Raw genomic sequence first — 22,189 nt, 5'->3', positions numbered from 1 at the left:
ATCTCCCCTTTTCCTAGTCGGCCACCATTTAGATAATAGTCTGCTTTCCTGTTTTTGCCACCAAAATGGATAACCTCACATTTATCCACATTATATTGCATCTGCCAAACATTTGCCCACTCACCCAGCCTATCCAAGTCACCTTGCAGTCTCCTAGCATCCTCCTCACAGCTAACACTGCCCCCCAGCTTAGTGTCATCCGCAAACTTGGAGATATTGCCTTCAACTCCCTCATCCAGATCATTAATATATATTGTAAATAGCTGGGGTCCCAGCACTGAGCCTTGCGGCACCCCACTAGTCACTGCCTGCCATTGTGAAAAGGACCCGTTTACTCCTACGCTTTGCTTCCTGTTTGCCAGCGAGTTCTCTATCCACATCAATACTGAACCCCCAATGCCGTGTGCTTTAAGTTTGTATACTAATCTCTTATGTGGGACCTTGTCGAAAGCCTTCTGGAAGTCCAGATACACCACATCCACTGGTGTATCTATAAGATTCTATAAGATTCGTCAGACATGATTTACCTTTTGTAAATCCATGCTGACTTTGTCCAATGATTTCACCACTTTCCAAATGTGCTGCTATCCCATCTTTAATAACTGACTCTAGCAGTTTCCCCACTACCGATGTTAGACTAACTGGTCTGTAATTCCCCGTTTTCTCTCTCCCTCCCTTCTTAAAAAGTGGGGTTACGTTTGCTACCCGCCAATCCTCAGGAACTACTCCAGAATCTAAAGAGTTTTGAAAGATTATTACTAATGCATCCACTATTTCTGGAGCTACTTCCTTAAGTACTCTGGGATGCAGCCTATCTGGCCCTGGGGATTTATCGGCCTTTAATCCATTCAATTTACCCAACACCACTTCCCGGCTAACCTGGATTTCACTCAATTCCTCCAACTCCTTTGACCCGCGGTCCCCTGCTATTTCCGGCAGATTATTTATGTCTTCCTTAGTGAAGACGGAACCAAAGTAGTTATTCAATTGGTCCGCCATATCCTTGTTCCCCATGATCAACTCACCTGTTTCTGACTGCAAGGGACCTACATTTGTTTTAACTAATCTCTTTCTTTTCACATATCTATAAAAACTTTTGCAGTCAGTTTTTATGTTCCCTGCCAGTTTTCTTTCATAATCTATTTTTCCTTTCCTAATTAAGCCCTTTGTCCTCCTCTGCTGGTCTCTGAATTTCTCCCAGTCCTCCGGTATGTTGCTTTTTCTGGCTAATTTGTACGCATCATCCTTCGCTTTGATACTATCCCTGATTTCCCTTGTTATCCACGGATGTACTACCTTCCCTGATTTATTCTTTTGCCAAACTGGGATGAACAATTTTTGTAGTTCATCCATGCAGTCTTTAAATGTCTTCCATTGCATATCCACCGTCAACCCTTTTAGAATTAATTGCCAGTCAATCTTGGCCAATTCAAAGATGCATGAGAATAAAATTGGTGAGAACAAAACATAAGACACAGGGGCAAACAAGTGGTGAATGAGCACATATAAATTAATTTGTGTTCAATGGGATGAAGTGGAGGTGAACAAATAGTAGTGAGGGACTCACAACATAAACCACTACCCACACAGTTACCTTTGCAACAATGAACAAGACGAACATTTAATGCAGGTCAGAGCTTGAAGTTGACCATTATTGCTTAATGTGACAGCTCTTTGCTTCTTGTTGATAGTCTGTATAACTACAGCTACCAGAGTATCTTAAAATTCATCCTTTGTAACAACCAGCATCCTAGAATATTTTTCATGAAGTTAGAATTCATTAAATTTAAATTAATATGGAAAAATGATTCCTTTATAAGAACTACAATCATTCATTCTAGAGTTGAGCTTATATTAAAATGGCATTATCCCAAATGTTTAAAGACAATAATGGATGAATAGCTATGGATATCTTAGATGGCATTATGTCATGTTATCGCTTTTTATTTTAGCTGAAAATACAAGCGACATGTCCTGTAAATTGATAACTACAGTAAAACTCTAATAATTTAAGGTTGACCAAAGGACTAAATGCCTGTACATTCTTTTAATTCACTTTTCTAATACTTTACACATCAAAGGCATTTATTTGCGATTGAATATTTCATGAACAGCGGCTCAAAATGATATCTCATTCATCGGTACCGCCTTGGCAAACATATATTTAAATAGCCTTTTATTAAATTGGTTTAAATTTCTGGTTTAATTACAGTATTTTAAATATTCAATATTTTTTATCTAAACAGAAGAAAATAAATAAACTCTGGCAGGGTTGGTTGTAGCTTTAAAGAAAAAACACTTTTCTATTCTGTCAATTCCGTTTTAATATGCATTCACAGTACAAGTCCATATTTGAAAATTAAGCTAAACATGACTATTATTAAAATAATTTTTTCCACAATTTTGAAGGAAGGGAACCTCCATTGTGTGCACTTCTGGTCACCTAAATATAGGAAGGTTGAGGAGGCTTTGGAGAGGGTACTGGTTGGAATACACAGTATTAGCTACAATGAGAGGGTGGACAAACTCATATTATTTTCTCTGGAGCATCTCTCTGAGGAGAGATCTGATAGATTATAACATTATGAAAGAGATAGATACCTGTAGATAGTCAGAATCATTTTTCCCAGGTCAGAATTGTCCAATACTGGAGGGCATAGCTTTAAGGTTAGACAGGGGAAGCTTAAAGAAAATGTGCAGAGCAAGTGTTTAGGCACAGGGTGGTATATGCCTGAAACGCACAGGTGTCGGAAGGAAATCTGATAGTGGTGTTTTAAGAGTCTTTTAGATAGGCACATGAATATGCAGGAAATAGTAAGATGTAGATCATGTACAGGCAGAAGTGTATAGTTTATTGTATTTAACTGTGAATTTGGTTTATGAATTTGGTATCATGTTATGTACTCTTTTAGAAAATAGTATGTCTTTTTCATGTTTGTGTAGGGAGAAAGCCACGACAGATGTGTCTTTTACCAGGATGTCATTCTCCTTAGTCTCGTGTTCCCATTCATGCCCAGTCGCAGACAGACAATATCAAAGGTCTGTTAAATGCCATTTTTCTCAAATAGATGAATCCTCTGATTGAGACAACTCTGAAAAATAATTGTTGGTGATAATTCAAGATTTCACAAACATAAGTATATTTAAAAATTGGGAGTTAAATGAATTATATATAGGTTGGCAAAAGAGAGATAGTCAAAATGCAGCGGTGGCAGAGAACTGGGAGCAGTGGTTGCCCTTCTCTGTCAATGAGAAACAGATGGGATAGGAGGGCTGCATTTCAAAAAGCTTCTTTTATACTTTCATATAATTTGCTTTTCTTCTCAATTGTCTTTACTATACCTCACACTGTCTTCTCAATTGTGCAGAAATTAAATGGCCAATGTGTTCGTTTATTTATAGCCAAGATCATTCGAAGGTGAATGTCAAAGTTCCCATTTGAAGAATTAATCGGGTTTAAAATAGCCAGGGAAACTGTGGGTTAAGAATAAGATTTGGATAAACAATAAAGTTGACAAACAGTACAATTTGAAAAATGGAAACGTAAAGCATGCAGGGAAAAACACAAAATAAAAATGAAAACCGATTAAAAGAAAAGTAAGACAAGAGTTATAAGATCACAAGAAGAAAAAAGGGCAGTTTTAATCATCTTAGGCTATGATTGGAAAGTGACTGGGATGCAAGCTGAAAAATCTGAGAAGAATTTGATTTGTTAATCATTATTCTAAAATTCATATGTGTGTGTATGTATATGTACACACAAATTCATATACATATATAAATGTGTGTATATATACACACACACACACACGTGTGTATATATAAATATATATATATATATTTATATAAACACACATACTGTATATACATATAGAAACATACATTTGCATTCTACCTGCATATTGTTGGGCAATTCTGACACCATGTCGTAGATTTCTACTTTTAGCACTGTTGTATCAAACACCACCAATGCAGAAAGTGATCATATGGCAGAGAATAATCCACAATCTTGTTAATGTAAAGGAAACTAGATGTGCTTTAAAATAGATATACGTGTACAATTCTCCTTTCTTGATATTATACTCATTCTGCAAGGCCAACTCATTTTATTTATTCAGTTGATAAAGACAAAAATACTGTTATAGAACGAATTTGACCCTGGCATGCATTTTGCTAGTAAATGCCAAACCTACTACATAATTCTGACCTCCGATGCTGGAGTTTGTACACTTGTCACTACATGATTTTCCTCCAGGTGCTCTGGTTTCCTCACACATCCCAAAGACATGCTGGTTTGTAGGTTAATGGGTCCATCGTGTGTAGGTAACATCTTGGGAGTTAATGGAAAAAGAATAAACAATGGGATTAATGTATGATTAGTATCAATGAGCGGTTGATGGTCAGTGCAAAGTCAATGGATCAAAGAACCTGGATCCATGCAATATCTCTCTCCGACTCTAAAATTCATCATCATCAATCCACAGTGGATTTCCCATGGAATCTAATGAAAGCTATGGAGCCTAACCTTGCTGAGATTCCTTTGCATTTATGTCTGCACATGTTTGAGCTGCTGCAGGACATGTCAAAACATTTCCCAGCATAAATGATAGGGAATTTCAGTAGGACCTGTGAACCAAATGCCTTTTTCAGTTACCTTTCAGATGGTGGCACTAAGTTGAACCTCACAATTATGAAACCTTTGTTAATTATTTCTTCCTCAGAACACCACAAAGAGGCTCAAGATTCTCCTCGTTATTTCTCCTGCAGGTCCAAACCTCAGTATGTTGTGAACTGCACAGGGCATCAAAAATATTAGGTTTACCTTGGCTATTCTGTACTGACAGGTTGCCTCAGATCTGCTTTGTACATAAAATGATCCTTCAATATGGCGATGGCTTGGTTGATGACATAAATGACTATCATCTTCATTCCACAGGTTTCTGACAGATAGTTGGCCCCAGATTTAATCCCAACCTTGGCCCAAACCTTGAATTCAGAAGATAACATAAGATTCTTTTATCTCAAGGCACCTTTAACCAAGTTTGGTTTCACAGAGCCCTGTTCAACAAATATCAAGGGGAAAACATGTCATATCTCACCTAAAAGAAAAAGATTGATTGGGATCAATATCCCAGAACGAATATATCTTTGCAAGTGCGTAATGCCCCTATCCCACTTAGGAAACCTGAACGGAAACCTCTGGAGACTTTGCGCCCAACTCAAGGTTTCCGTACGGTTCCCGGAGGTTTTTGTCAGTCTCCCTACCTGCAACCTCCGGCAACCACCTGCAACTTCCGGGAACCGCACGGAAACCTTGGGTGGGGCGCAAAGTCTCCAGAGGTTTCCGTTCAGGTATCCCAAGTGGGACAGGGGCATAAGATGCTTCTCAAACACCTTTCTTCCATCATAAGATTAGAAGTAGGGATAACCACCAATGATTCCCACATTTTCAACCTCCTCAGCAAATAAATCAGCCACACTTGCATATATCAAGACCTAAGCACCATTCAAACATGGGCTGATAAATGCCATGTAATTGCTAGGTGATTGATTGTTCTTCATTGAATTGAGTTTACAGTAAATCAGGAGAACTCTGTTATCTTCTCCTTCACTCAGCTAAACATCTCACATTGAATGTTGCTCTGAGTCCACATACTTACTTCAAATCAAAAGGTGTAACTATGGGTCCAAGCTATGCATATGTGAAACATCTTTCGTTTCACAACTTCTCAGATTGCTCATGTCTTTCTCTGGTCCATTGATGACAGATGCTGCTTCCTATTCTGACATGGAATGACAAAGTTATAATTGTTGTCAATATCCATCCGTTTTCACTCATGGCCTATGTTTGGCTATTTCTTTCCTTTCCTCCACTTTTCCATTTCTATTTCAGTGGATAGGCCAGCAGTCAGAAGCTAATACACGTCTGCAGACTCATGCACATACTTTAGCTACAAGCTGCCGATGAAGAATCAAAGCAGCCTCTGTACGCCCTAACGAGGACGTGTAGAGGGGCAGGATACACACAAGAAAATAAGACAACCTTGGCTAGGAAATAGGAAGCAGACAAACCTCAAACACAGAAGAGTAGAGTAAGGGAGCAGGCCCTTTGGTGCTCAATGTCCAATTTAAACTGCACATGGTTTGTATATTATGATCAAGTAGCCAAGAAAATCAGAGTGTTGTGGATGTAGGCGGATAGAGACTGGAAGGCAGATTAAAAAAAACAGATACAAATGAAAATGAGTTCTGTGGGCTAAAAATAAGTTGCAATTTTCATCTCGTGAAGTGTCCATCTTTTGGGTTGTAGAGAAAGGGTATGACAACTGTGCATTGTTCAGTGTTTAGGATGGGAAAAAAGAGCTTGGGTGAAATGAGCTAATTGATTGAGCCACAATTGCCAAATATGTAATGTTTGAGCCATGGTTCAGAGGGAACCAAAAGGATTTTCACTTAGGATCCAATAAAACCTTTAGGAGATGTAAGATTACCTTCTAGTGGACCAATTCATACAGTATAATGATTGCTTTCTTTGCCCAACTGCATGGTTTTGTGAACTCTGCAAACACAAAAAAATGAATGAATGATCCTTAAAGCATTTGTACTTTTCTCTTGAGGAACTGAAAACATCATTTGAAGGCGAAAAAATAATCTAAGATACACCTGCTCATTCAATCGAATTTCCCTGTGAAAACATGAATGCAGTGACATATATCTCATGGGATAGTATCATTTTGTAATGATATATTAGTGGGGTGAATATAAGAAGTCCAATTAACCATGACAAGACTGGTATGTTTAGCAGACATTTTCAATGATAACAAATTTAGATATTCATTTTAAACCAAATGTTATTCAAACTGAATTGAGATATTTTGACGCTGTATGGCTGACATTTGTTAGGTTCATAATTTAATAGATGTATGAGTGATTTTTTAATAAAAATATATCTATATTAATTACTTTGTAATCTACTTTCTGCTTGGTTCATTTGATTAATAGCTGCAGTATATTGTCTTGGGAACTGGTTTCATTATGTGATCCACCCATCTTAAGGATAATGAGAAAATGACCTGACTATTCATGCAAAGGCTGATTTTTGGCATTGATTCTTAATCATAATAAATATTAAAGCTTAGCAAGTTAATTTGATGTCATATTTTGTGCAGTTAGCGTTTATAGAGTTAGCAAACGTTTCCTGTGCAGTGAATTTACATCGCTAATTGGTACCTCGTTTACAGATGGGAAATCCAGAATTAAAATCTTGACATAAACCTGTTATGCAACAGCTTGATATATGTACATGTTTACAACAGAAAACATCCCAAAAGTGTAATCAAATTTAAAAAAAAGCAATGCTGCAGAAAAAGATTCTACATCTAATGGCATTACCCTGTAACAATTTCCATGCAGCGAAGATGTTATAGCCCAAATACTCTGCAAACTGCTCGCATCTTACCCCCTGGAACTCTTTTAACTTGAGCAACAACTCAGTGGGTCCCTAAAGGGCCTGTCCCACTGTACGAGGTAATTCAAGAGTTCTCCCGAGTTTCCCTTGATTTGAACTTGGAGAATTACGGTAATAGCCACTCGTAGGTACTCGTGACTCTGGTCGACATTTTTCAACATGTTGAAAAAACTTCCCGAGCTTACCGCGTTTCCCAAGTACCTGCCATTAGCGTTACAAGCCGCTAAGAGACGTTCCGAGCTCTGACGTGCCCGCTACGTACATTCTACGTACTTACCACGAGTTTGATTTTTTTTTTAACTCGGGAGAGCTCTTGGGTAAACTCATATAGTGGGACAGGCCCTTAGGTCATGCAGGGCCTTATCCATCCTGTATTTCATTGAAATACTTTGACAGCAGTTGAAGTAATGCCACTGGTTGAACTGGCTATCAAACAAGTTGTAATGATTGTGAATATCTCTAATATTAAGGAACCAATAAATTTACTAAAACATTTAAATTGATTGAATCTTAAACATAACACACCAAAAAAACACTTATGCACAATTAAATACATGCAATTGCATGGCGTAAATCACCTCATAATCGCCCATCTCATTTGCTGAAATGGTGTTATAGACAATAGACAATAGGTGCAGGAGTAGGCCATTTGGCCCTTCGAGCCAGCACCGCCATTCAATGTGATCATGGCTGATCATTCCCAATCAGTGCCCCATTCCTGCCTTATCCCCATATCCCGACCGCTAATTTTGAGAGCCCTATCTAGCTCTCTCTTGAAAGCATCCAGAGAACCCGCCTCCACCGCCATCTGAGGCAGAGAATTCCACAGACTCACCACTCTCTGTGAGAAAAAGTGTTTCCACGTCTCCGTTCTAACTGGCTTACTCCTTATTCTTAAACTGTGGCCCCTGGTTCTGGACTCCCCCAACATCGGGAACATGTTTCCTGCCTCTAGCGTGTCCAAACCATTGACAATCTTATATGTTTCTGTGTTGCTGAAGCAATTCCAGCTTCATCTGGCTCGGGTTCAGCTTTCCCACTATGGCTGCAGAAGGAGTCTACTCTTGAAATGCCAGTGGGGTAGCAGCGGGAATCAGCTGTGCTGATGTTTGGGATTTCAGTGTTTGCACACAATTCCATAGCAGTTCCAGAGTTCTGCATGTTGAATTGAATTGAATACCTTTATTGTCATTCAGACCTTATGGTCTGAACGAAATTTCATGTTTATGAGGAATTTTATGCTTTTTTATAGACATTTTGGGCAATTGTTTTTTATTTGCAAAATTTCTTATATCTGAAAATGTTCAGCCATTATAACTTCAATGTGCATTGTCAGAAGTTTAATTTAAAAGTAAATTTCATATAATATTTCACTTCAGTGTGTCCAAATGTTCCCACCAAGATTGAGTTTCATTAATTTGCAGGTTTACTCAGAACCACAAATGTCATTAGACTTATCCAATTACATGTTAATTATAATTCTCTGATGAATCTTCCCACTGAAAATTCTTGGTCTACTGGCATCCTATATATTTTTTAAATTATAACCTTGCTGTTCTACAAGCCCCCAAATGTGTATCAAATTTAACATTCATGTTTTCCTCATCATAATGTGAATTTTGAAACCAAACATCAGGCTTTAACATTCCATTGCAACGATTTCACCATATATTATAGGTGGACAAAAATGCTGGAGAAACTCAGCAGGTGAGGCAGCATATATGGAGGAAATAGGCGACGTTTCGGGTCAAGACCCTTCTTCAGACTGATGTGAGGGTGGGGGGGGGGAAGAAGAAAGGAAGAGGCAGAGACAGTGGGCTGAGGGAGAGCTGGGAAGGGGAAGAGAAAGCAGGAACTACCTGAAATTGGAGAAGTCAATGTTCATACCGCTGGGGTGCAAACTACCCAAGCAAAATATGAGGTGCTGCTCCTCCAATTTACGGTGGGCCTCACTCCGGCCATGGAGGAGGTCCAGGACAGAAAGGTCGGATTCCGAATGGGAGGGTGAGTTGAAATGCTGAGCCACCGGGAGATCAGGTTGGTTATTGCGAACCGAGCGGAGGTGTTGGGTGAAGCGATCGCCAAGCCTACGCTTGGTCTCACCGATATAGAGGAGCTGACACCTAGAGCAGCGGATGCAATAGATGAGGTTGGAGGAGGTGCAGGTGAACCTCTGCAGCACCTGGAAAGACTGCTTGGGTCCTTGAATGGAGTCAAGGGGGGAGGTAAAACAACAAGTGTAGCATTTCCTGCGGTTGCAAGAGAAAATGCCGGGGAGGGGGTGGTTTGAGTGGGAAGGGACAAATTGACCAGGGAGTTACGGAGGGAGCGGTCTCTGCGGAAAGCAGACAGGGGAGGAGATGGGAAGATGTGGCCAGTGGTGGGATCTCGTTGGAGGTGGTGAAAATGCCGGAGGATTATTTGTTGTATGTGACGGCTGGTAGGGTGGAAGGTGAGGACAAGGGGGACTCTGCCCTTGTTACGAGTGGGGGGATGGGGAGTGAGAGTAGTCACGGGGTATAGAAGAGAACCTGGTGAGAGCCTCATCTATAGTAGAAGAGGGGAACCCCCGTTCCGTGAAGAATGAGGACATCTCCGATGCCCTGGTGTGGAACACCTCATCCTGGGTGCAGATGCGGCGTAGATGGAGGAATTGGTAGTAGGGGATGGAGTCCTTACAGGAAGCAGGGTGGGAAGAAGCGTAGTTCAGATAGCCATGGGAGTCAGTGGATTTATAGTGGATGTTGGTCAGTAGTGTATCACCTGCGATGGAGAATATATTATATTGCCATATATTATATTGCCTTATATCTCCACTTAAGAAAACAATTTAATGGTGAGAAAGTAGAATTAAATTGCTCATGTAGGCTGTCCTACAAAACGTCTTCATTATTAGCAAATGGTGGTACAAACATGCAAAGAGTAATTAGACGTTTTGTGGGTCCAGTCTAAATTAACTTGGCTTCAGTGGATTGGCAATTGTGCTGGCCCTCTAGCTGGATTTATTTTACCCTTTTATCGATAGTTTTAGAATCTGGGTGGTTAAACATTTAAATGTTTTGTTAGCAAATACTCTTGCTGGTTGAATCTTAAATCTTGCATGTGTTCCCTTTTATTTTTTGACCCAATTTACAAACTCTTTGGTTATCCAATGCTTCCTTACTTTTGTCATCCTTATCCTTCCTCCTCACTGGAACTTGCTGGTTCTGGACTTCAATCAACTGGTCTTTAAATGAATCCCATGTCAGATGTAGACTTCCCCAAGAACAATTGTTCCCAGTGTGCACTCCTGAACTTCTGCCCAATGAAGTTGTAGTTTGCCTTTGTCCAGTTTAGTACTTTCCCGCAAAGCCCATCCTTTTCCCTATTCAAAATAATCTTAACACTTATGGAGTTGTGATCACTGTCTCCACATGCATCTTCCACTGAAACACCAGTCACCTGACCACGTTAATTTCCCAACACAGAGTCCAGTTTGTTTGCTTCTTAGGTTGGACTATCCACATACCAAGAAACCCCCTTAGATATGCCTCACAAATTCTGCCCCATCTAAGCCTTTGGCACTGAGCAATTCCCAGTCTATATTGGGGAAGTTAAAGTCACCCACAAAGCCAACCTTTGCTTTGGCATATTTTTCAGAAATCTGTCTACATATCTCCTCTCTCCCGCTTGCTGATGGGAGCCTAATACAGTTGTAATTGAGTGCTTGTGCCTTTCGTATTTCTAAGCTCCATTCATATCACCTCAGTGGACAAACCTTCCACTATAATTTGGGGAATGTTTACCTTTTTTGATTCCTGCGATTAAAGGATTGACAATATGAAGCAAGGTCAGGCGGGTGGAGCCTATAGTCATTGGCATATATAAGAATAAGAAATAAAATTATTGAAACAAATAAGGTTCCAAAGGGAAATGATAGGAGTGAATGCTGTTTTTTTTAAATACTTTCTAGAACTAAGGAACATAATTTAGAAATAAGAGTTCTTACATTTAAATCAAAGGAGGAATTTCTCTTCAGAGGGTTATGAATCTCTGGTGTCTTCTATTCCAAAGGGCTGCAGAGGCAGCCATTGAATATATTCAACATTGAGACTGATAGCCATCTTAACTACCCAGGGCATCGGTGGGAATGAGGAAAGTGACAAAATGATGCAGAAACCATTTAGATCAGCCTAGATCTTACTGAACGGGAGAGCACGTTTGAGGGGTCAACTGATCTGCTCCTGCTTTAGTTTCATGATTTAAAAGTTTTATGAGTCCAAGGGAGTTGATTAACAAATAGAAATCAAAGAACTGGCATAAACTGATCCAACTTGAGTTGGATGGCTGTGACAAGCGGGTTAGCCATGGGCATGGAGGCATCGGCCCCAATTATTCACAACCTCTGCTGATGATTTGGCCAAGGGTTTGCAGATGACATGACCTTACGTGGATGACAATGCAGAGGCTGCATGGGGATACAGATAAACGAAGTGCTTCAGTAACCATATGGAAAAATAAGAGTCATCAACATTGACAAAAAACACTCAGTAATTTTATTTTCCCCAGGTAGAAAGGTTTCAGGAAAAATTAATGATCATTAGCAGAAAGCATTTGGTCCCCATAGCCAAATTGTCAATAAAGTTGACAATTAGTTGGAAGACAAATTATTTGCTGGCAGTTATTCCACAAAGATTTGACCACAAGAGTAACAATTTCTAGTAATGTCTTACTGGAGTGCTGTAGTATTTAGAGCAACCTCTGTTCATTCCTGACCTCTGCTGCCTCCTGTGCAGAACCTGCTTATTCATCCTGTAAATGTGTGCTTTTCCTCTGGGTGCTCTGGTTTCTCCTCATATCCTAAAGACATGCAAGTTAATTGACCATTGTGAATTACCTCCGAAGTTGATGCACTGGTGAAGATACAGGAGAACTAGGAGAAGTTGATGGGTGTGTGAGAAAATAGGTTATAGTGGTTAACTAGAATATGGAGAGCATCCAAAGTATAGTACATGGACTTGGTCGTCTTAATTAAAGGAAAATATAGAGGAAGTGCAGCAAAGGTTCACCCTATGGATTCCTGGAATATCATAGGGAGATTGAATAGACTCAACACTCTAAACCTTACAATAAATAATGAGGTGACCTCATTGAGATGCACAAAATACTTTAATTGCTCAACTGGATAAATGCAAGGAATGTGTTTCCTCAAGTAAAGAGTCTGCAACTAGAGGCTTACAGTTCCAGAATAGGGGTAGACCATTTGAGAATAAAATGAGGTTACATTTCTCAACTCGAAGGATGGGAATCATTGAAATTCTACAACTTCGATGGATGTGAAGACTTGGTCATTGAAAAACATCCAAATCAGACTTTGGGGGAAAAAAAGGAAACTGATGCTGAGACGGTAGATCAGCCACAATCTCGCTGAACGGTAAAGCTGGCTCCAGGACTTGAATGGCCTACTCCTGCTCCTATTTCTCGTGTAACTTGGAAAGCAGTGACAGGATCTGTCAAAGTCAGCATGGATTTATGAAGGGGGAATCGTGCTTGACTAATCTGTTTTTTGAGGATGTAACAAGTAGAATGGATAAGGGAGAGCCAGTGGATGTGGTGTATCTGGACTTTCAAGAAGCCTTTGACAAGGTCCCACACAAGAGGTTAGTGTGCAAAATTAGGGCACCTGGTATTGGGGGTAGGGTATTGACATGGATAGAGAACTAGTTGGCAGACAGAAAGCAAAGAGTAGGAATTAACTGGTCCTTTTCAGAATGACAGGCAATGACTAGTGGGATGCCGCAAGGCTCGATGCTGGGACTCGTTGTTTACAATATATATTAACGATTTAGACAAAGGAATTAAATGTAACATCTGTAAGTTTGCGGATGGCACAACGCTGGGTGGCAGTGTGAGCTGCGAGGAGGATGCTATGAGGCTGCAGGGTGACTTGGATAAGTTGGGTGAGAGGGCAGAAGCATGGCATTTGCAGTATAATGTGGATAAATGTGAGGTTATCCACTTTGGCAGCAAGAACAGGAAGGCAGATTATTATCTGAATGGTGTCAGATTAGGAGAAGGGGAGGTGCAACGAGACCTGGGTGTGCTTGTACATCAGTCACTGAAAGTAAGCATGCAGGTACAGCAGGTAGTGAAGAAAGCCAATTGGCCTTGCCTCATTGCAAGAGGTTGGCCTTGCTTCATTGCAAGAGGATTTGAGTTTAGGACAAGGAGGTCCTACTGCAGGACCCTGGTGAGACCGCACCGGAGGTATTGGGTGCAATTTTGGTCTCCTAACTTGAGGAAAGACATTATTGCTATTGAGGGAGTGCAGCATAGATTCACCAGGTTAATTCCCAGGATGGCGGGACTGGCATATGATGAAAGAATCGGTCAACTGGGCTTGTATTCACTGGAATTCAGAAGGATGAGGGGATCTTATAGAAACATTAAATTCTTAGAGGATTGGGCAGGGTGGACGCAGAAAAAATGTTCCCGATGTTGGGGTAGTCCAGAACCAGGGGTCACAGTTTAAGAATAAGGGGTAGGCTATTTAGGACTGAGATGAGGAAAAACCTTTTCACCCAGAGTTGTGAATCTGTGGAATTCTCTGCCACGGAAGGTAGTGGAGGCCAATTCACTGGATGTTTTCAAGAGGGAGTTCGATTTAGCTCTTAGGGCTAAGGGAATCAAGGGATATGGGTAAAAAGTCAGAACAGGGCACTGATTTTGAATGATCAGCCATGATCATATTGAATGGTGGTGCTGGCTCAAAGGGCCAAATGGCCTACTCCTGCACCTATTTGCTATGTAACTGGTAGAAGAGATGAATTCTGCAAATCAAAATAGATACTGGAAATTGATACAGGGTCTGAACTGGAATTACATGTGGTCCTACTTTCACATAGTATCTGGTCCGGGGATGCCAGTAAAATGAATCATATAGGATTCTTAACACTGGAAATAGCGAGTAAGTTAGCGAATAATTGAAATCCACTCATCACTGCCATTTCTGAGGTTTGTGATAACTGATGTATGAAAGTGGTAGTGATGGGGGAAAAATGGAACTGGACCTTGCCCAGAATATAATTGTTCAACGTTGACTTTATTTGTACACTCAGGTACATTTAATCATGTATGATAATAAAACACATTACTGTTAAGAACTTGAAACAAAAAATCAGGCACTTGTGGCATTTAGCACCAATCAGTAATTCATTCATCTTTAATTCCAAGTTTTCAAATTAAGAACATTTGCTGCTATTGCATTGATCAGGCACGGAGGCAGGCAGCAAAGTATTGTGTTTATGCAGTTTTAAATTGGGAAGCAAATATTATGAGGATAGATAATACCTCAGCTGTGGTGTTGAAGACTTGGAGTTCAGAACAAGCTGAACCTCTAGCCTATTTGTTCCAGGTATGGAATTGGCATCTGTACCACAATATCCATGAGAAGCAGGTCAAATCCAATAAAGCTATTTGTCTGCATCAGAGTGCTCAATCAGCCACCAACTAATCCAACTTTTCATCAGCATGAAGCAGTTTGAGCTTTTGCTGGCACAATATATGGTAGTTTCCTTCAGTCTATGTTCTACGGAACTGAGAGTTCAGAGGTTTCTCAAAGTTTGTGGTTGATGAATCATTTTTATTTTACATCCGTTCAATGCGGACCCACAAAGAAAACGGAAAACCAGCAGCTACTGATATAACCATCATAGGATGTCCACACAACATCTGACTTAATGATCAGTCATCGAATACAGCGATACATCATGAAGTCTATCGTGGTACATCTAGGAAATTTACCAATTGAACTTTCTTCTACTGGCGTGTAGACTTTAATTTGCCTCATATGTGTGTCTCTTCCGTTCTGATGATTAGCCAGCACAGCAATCTGTATCATAAAGGTGCGGATTGGCTTCTTGTTGATATCTGTGAGTGGTACATGAATCCAGCCGCTGGGCTCCACCAATTCAAGTTGCTGTAATTAAATTATGACAAGGTTTTATACACTGCTATTGCAAACAGAGACAACTAAATTCCAGTATAACAGCATGTTCAATAATGAGTACATGAAAAAATATAATCTTTGGAACTGCTCAGCAATTCTTTTTGTTGTTCCAATGCAAATATTCCTGCACAATTCAGGCTTAAGTTCAGCATGCACTCATTTTAAAATATACAGCAAACTACACAAAATGGATCATTCTAAAAACAAAACTCCAGCACACAGAAATGTAAGAAAAACAGTGCTCATTGACCTCAACAACATGCAATACAAAATCAAGCCATATAACAACTCTACTTCCAAACTATACAAGATATAAAACACTTTGTGCTGCCACTAATCACTTTACAAATGCGACTTAGTCATCTCTTCTCTCTCTCGGAGTTAAGACAATTTTAGGATCACGTACCAAGCCAGTAAGATGAGCACAAAATCTAGATACCCATCCCAGTATATACAAGCCCACACCATAACAGCCATTCAGGTAACAAAAACAGTTACCCGTACAATATTCACAAATCACTACCCAGAAATTTGAGATATGGAATAAGATTGGCTCTCACAGAATTTGTGAAAATACACAAACTAATTATTTTTAGCACTAGCGTTTGACATGTGCACAGCTGCATAGAAAATAGGTGCAGAAGGAGGCCATTCGGCCCTTCGAGCCAGCACCACCATTCATTGTGATCATGGCTGATCGTTCCCAATCAATAACTCCATGCCTGCCTTCTCCCCATGTCCCTTGATTCCACTAGCCCCTAGAGCTCTATCTAACTCTCTCTTAAATCCATCCAGTGATTTGGCCTCCACTGCCCCCTGGGGCAGGGAATTCCACAAACTCACAACTCTCTGGGAGAAAAAGTTTCTTCTCACCTCAGTCTTAAATGGCCTCCCCTTTATTCTAAGACTGTGGCCCCTGGTTCTGGATTCTCCCAACATTAGTAATATCTTTCCTGCATCTAGCTTGTCCAGTCCTTTTATAATTGTATATGTTTCTATAAGATCTCCCCTCATCCTTCTAAACTCCAGTGAATACAAGCCTAGTCTTTTCAATCTTTCCTCATATGACAGTCCCGCCATCCCAGGGATCAATCTCGTGAACCTACGTTGCACTGCTTCAATCACAAGGATTTCCTTCCTCAAATTAGGAGACCAAAACTGTACACAATACTCCAGATGTGGTCTTACCAGAGCCCTGTACAACTGCAGAAGAACCTCTCTACTCCTATACTGAAATCCTCTTGTTATGAAGGCCAACATTCCATTAGCTTTCTTCACTGCCTGCTGTACCTGCACGCCAGCTTTCAGTGACCGGTGTACAAGGACACCCAGGTCTCGCTGTACCTCCCCCTTACCTAACCTAACCCTATTGAGATAATCTGCCCCCTTGTTTTTGCCACCAAAGTGGATAACCTCACAGTTGTGTTTGCATGTTGTGCTGCATGTTTGTAAAATCATGAAACAAAGCATATTTTAGAAACAACACTACCCCTACCTCGACTGAGTTACTTCGCACTTTGTATTACATCACACTATATTGAAGTAATGCAAGTTTATTCCCAGTGTCCTGGCAAAGATTCACTCCTCATTCAATATCACAAAAACAAATGATCTAATCAATGGGTAACTTTTAATTACGAATATTTGCATCGTGAAAATTAACAGCGACATTTCTTGCATTCAAAAGCAATTCATAGGTTGTGAAGCACATGTGGCAAACTGAGACCATCACAGGCATTATAAAAATGCAAAACTCTGTCCTTTTTTTATATCCAAGAGCAACAAAAAGATTATATTCTGATCCAAGATTATTAACTTACAGGCTAACCTTTTCTCTCTCCACCGCTACTGCCCGACTCTCAAAATTATATCTAACATTTTCTGGTTTTCATTCAAAGTTACACGTGCGCCTTCCAAGGTAAAGTACAACTTTTGATGAACATGTACCCTACTGACTGAAAATCAGGGCTGGCTCATATTTTCCGGACTGGAAAACAGGTGAATTTATTCACAAATTCCATTTATTGCCAATCCCATGCCAAACATGGCGCCACTTGCATGCAGGCCGGGTAGACTATTTCTGTACAACTGCAAATCGGGAATGATATGGCGATATGCTGCTGGATTTATTGTACGAAAAGAATTTCACTGTGTGTGTGCACTTGCCACATGTGACAATAAAGCACCACTGAACCATTATTGTCTGTGCTCTTGCATGTCCTTCTTTGAATGAATGAATAAGTTTATTGGCCAAGTATTCACACACAAGGAGTTTGCCTTAGTACTCCGCCCACAAGTGCCAACATGACATAGAGTGACAGTTAGCAATGACAAAAAGCATTAAACATTAATAATAAAACATTATCGATTAAACATGTGAATTAAATAAAATACCAGAGCGAAAGGCTTCTACTAGGTCTTGCATATATGTATTTACATTACCTAGTATTCAAATAGAGAGACACTTTTCACAATACAGCATTTCTCCTGGCATCAGCCTAGATTTTAACTTAGCCCTAGATTAAGAACTCAACTCGACTTTGAGGCAAGAATATTAACAACGATTAATTCACATTGACAGTTTGGAACTGGGGCTTCGAACAAAGGTGTAGATGGCTGGCACAAGACAGCTTAATCCTGCATTGACATCTTCTTCTGAACAAGTAAAGATCTTGGGAAAAATGAAATAGGGAAAACAGTTGTGGGTGAAGCAGAGAGAAAAGGAAAAATAGAATGTCATGATGGAGAAGAAATCATGCACCTGTACAAATAATAATGGCAGCATTATATGAACTTAAACATGTTAAAATTACTTATTCAATATTCTAGACTTCTCCAACAAAAATGTTGGATAAAATTGCATTTTCCCATTAGGAAAGACAGACAAAAGTGCACTGTGTATATTTTGCTTGAATGTCAGAGTATTGCTAGAGGGGAGCTAAGCTGACAACCAAACCGCCTTTAACCAAAAAAATTTATTGTGTTGAATTAAAAAGTAATTGTTTAACTTGGCTGCACAAGGCCAAATAGACTTTCAACCATAATGAATTGCCCATGCACTGTTTGACTACATAAAGATTTTCTTGGCAAACCTTTGCCGCACTTGATTACATTTACATATCATTCATTTCGTGTCTTCAAGCAAGTTTTGATATCAATGTAAAGCAGCCAAGTTTTGTGTATTAAGTTGAACATAAACATTCTTGAATTCTGGCTATCAGTTTAATGTATTTCCATTGGCATTAAAGTGAGTTAGAAGTAAAATCTGCAATTTATTTTTAAGATTAAAATTTCTTACTTGCTGGAAAGCAAATTAGAGACAACAAACATGCAACGTTAGGTACATATGACTACATAATTTTCTAAGGTCACTTGGGAATTCAGAACGGATTGAGCTCTCACAATGGAGACAATAGTAACATTTTCCAAGCGGTTGAACGCTTATTTTGAAACTACAGGGCCAACAGCAACCCATTATGAATTAGCATAACCTGCCACCCACATTGCTGAAGAAACAGCTTTTAAACACATGCATTAAGATAAAAACCTACTAAATCCTTTAACACCCATTCACATATTTACAACACTTCATTTAGTTAAAGATGCAAGAAAAAGTTCTCTACAATGAAGCTACTATGTTGATGGATCAATTGTGAATTCAGCTGTTGTTTTCGTGACTAAAAGCACTTTAAAAACAAAACTGCTGAGTATACTATATTCTTTATATCACCACTTGTGCAACACATTACATGATAAAGAAAACCTTCCCAAAAGTTCCCACAGATTGGGGATACAGTATTCATTACTCAAAAATGCTACACATCATGGCCATAGTATTAAAGGCAGATATTTCCCTTTATTCACTTTTTATTTCACTGAAGGATTAGCAGTACAGACAAAACAATGTGAATTTGACTGCAAAGTACATTGGAAAAAAAAGAACGTATTTTATAAAGGAGAAATGGAGAGAATATACTTCAAAAGAATGAATCATGTGAAAATATAATACAGGTTCACTGAGAAGCTCTCATGTCAGAAGTTTGAATAACTCTCATAACTCATACGAAGATTGCTACATCAACTATAGAGTATCAGTGTTTCTGCCAAAGCAACCACCTTAATTGTCATATTAATGACTCACTCCAAAGGACAAAAAGAGCTTTTAAATCATGTTGGATTTATGAAGACATATTGTGGCAACAAGAGGGAGGGTGGGGAAAAGCTAATTAGAGACAATGACGAGAAAACTAATGATATGGAAGCGCTTCAGTGGCATTATTAAGTCCACATCTCCCAGAGTCATACAGCTTGTCGATTCTTCTCTCACGGGTGCACATATGTATAGTGCAACTTAGCCAAAGAAAAGGCTTGAAAGTAAGCCCCCAGGAGCTGTAACTAAAGATAAAATCAACATGCAGGAAAAGGAGGTGAAAAGTGATGTTTTATTTAAGTGGATAAGATCCAAGAGCAATTGCTTAATAATGTTAGACAATCTATATAGCTTTACATACACAGAATTCTCTAAGAGCCGAATACAAAACTAACAGGATTATTTGAATCATTAGACTAAGACAAACAAATGTGAAAACTTATATTTGCGTGTAATTCCACAAAATAACCAAACCATGCAATCATATTAAATATTTGCGATTGGCTTTAAAGGGCATAATTGAATGCAACAGAACCAATAACAAATGTAAGAATCATCGAACAAACAAATCCTGAGACATTTTACAGTTGACATATTTTTAATACATGTTGTTTATGGAAACTGTTATTTAGTGCTCAGGTAACAGCAAACTCTTGATGCAGATTACTCAAGTTTATATCGAAGATAGACACAAAGTGCTGGACTAACTCAGTGGGACAGGCAACATCTCTGGAGAGAAGGAATGGGTGACGCTCCGGGTCGAAACCTTTCTTCAGATTGAGAGTCAGGGGAATGAGAAACGAGTTTCTATTGGTGAAATTACCTACCAATTCATTTGGAAGGAAAGCAAAGTAACTCACCATGTATTATAGCACATGGCTTTGAATGAGAAAATAGTCACAAAAGTCTCTTTACCATTCCTTACCATATCCGTTTCCTCTCTTACCTTGAACATAATTGCATGGGTAGCAATAACTCTATCTACAATGAATGACTGAACAGAAAATTCTGGAAGCATTTTAAGGAAACCAATGGAATACAGAATCACTGACATTCACAAATCTAAAAGATTGATTTGTAATGAATTATTTTTCATTTTATGTACAATTTTAATACTCATTAGAAAAACGATATCAATCTCTACCTTACCTTGTTTGACTATGATTGGTCGCTATAATAACCATAACACATAATCCACTCAATACCACTGTAAAATCATCCAAAATACATACATTTAAATTTAAATGATAACTAAAGTAAATTTGAACATTTTTTTCCATTGCTCCATCATTGATTGTAATTCTAACAAGGATCTAGATTCTCATTAATTACAATGAATGAATTAGCAACATTCATTCCAAATAGCTAGGTGTAACTTTTAATTTGACATCAACTAAAAACAAAACTTTAATCATATGAGAAATTTACCAATAAATCAAAACAGGAAAAGTAATTTCGTCCAATCTCTGGGGAATAGTGAAAAATGTTCGAATCAAAATTTAAAAAGTTAACAGCATTCGTGGTTAAAGCTTCATTGTTTCAGATTTAACTGCAAAGGAAAGAATCAATCCTTTCACATTTCAAATTGACATACCAATTAATTTGCTACTTGCACTCTGGGTCAAATGAACACCATTATTTACTGAATCACTGAAATTAACTTCACCCATTTCTCCATTTTAAGACATTTTAAGTATATCATGTGAGTTTCTGAGACCAAATTCAAAAAGCAAAAACAATTGTCTAGCTTACAGGCTGCTGAGTCTCAGAACTGCACATAGATCACAAATTTTATAACAGGTACCTGTATATACAAACTATCCAAGTGTTACTTTTAGCTCAATTTCCTTTTTTAAATGTTTACACTTTTGCACACACAAAATGTAATTAAAAACTTTTTAGATTGGTGATGAAATAATTTACTTGAAGGCCAATAGTGCCTTGTGCACAATGAGACTACTTGAAAGGCGAATGCTAACATTGGATATATAGTGCATATGGTTGTAGACATGTATTATATCAATGCTCACATCAGTGGTCATGACGTTTAATATTCACACAATAAAAAGTATCACAAAAGCAATAAAACACAACGACTTTCAACCTGGGAAATATCTACTCCAGAATAAATTCCGCACCTGCAGTTGCAGTTCAATTTCTTCCCTCTCTCCGACACTAGATCTTGTCAGAAGAGAATGGCACAATTAGCTTACCTGATGTCCCAACGCTTGTACAAGTGTGCCCGAAAAATTAGCTCTTAAATCTTAGTGTTAAAGTACAATGTCACCTTTCTCATTCAACGACAGATTCAAAAGGTTTAATGAAAGATATTTTCATTTATAAGGCTGCTGCACAGACTCAGCTGAAAGCGCCACTTAATGAGATGGGGGATAGAGATGAAGACTGTGAACATCGTAACACCGGAACATCGTATTTTCCATTCCCTTTAGCTTTTTCTGTTACATTGTGGTGAGGCTAAGTAATCTTTACCTATCTTTTTCCCATCGTACTGAGGGAATTGTCAGTGACAACGCCAAAGCCTATATAATTATCTAGTTGATTTTCTAATTGCATTGTTACTCCC

The 22,189-nt window shown here is 39.0% G+C and overlaps 1 protein-coding gene and 1 long non-coding RNA gene across 2 annotated transcripts in view; one reads left to right on the top strand and one right to left on the bottom strand.

Annotated features, from left to right (window-relative positions):
- Nucleotides 1-22,189, top strand: part of LOC116971197 — a 68,978-nt gene that overhangs the window by 25,199 nt on the left and 21,590 nt on the right. The window lies entirely within an intron of this gene.
- The window catches only part of anapc10 (anaphase promoting complex subunit 10), a 30,453-nt gene continuing 22,797 nt past the window's right edge, over nt 14,534-22,189 (bottom strand). The window contains exon 5 of the mRNA XM_033018150.1: nt 14,534-15,425. Within this exon, the coding sequence (XP_032874041.1) occupies nt 15,195-15,425 (231 nt within the window). The 3' untranslated portion in view covers nt 14,534-15,194. The remainder of the gene's footprint in view (nt 15,426-22,189) is intronic.

The sequence above is a fragment of the Amblyraja radiata genome, chromosome 1 (genome assembly GCF_010909765.2).
Source record: "Amblyraja radiata isolate CabotCenter1 chromosome 1, sAmbRad1.1.pri, whole genome shotgun sequence".
NCBI classification, from domain to species: Eukaryota; Metazoa; Chordata; class Chondrichthyes; order Rajiformes; family Rajidae; genus Amblyraja; species Amblyraja radiata.
Note: the sequence above shows the minus strand (reverse complement) of the source record. Positions and strands in the feature narration are given on the sequence as shown.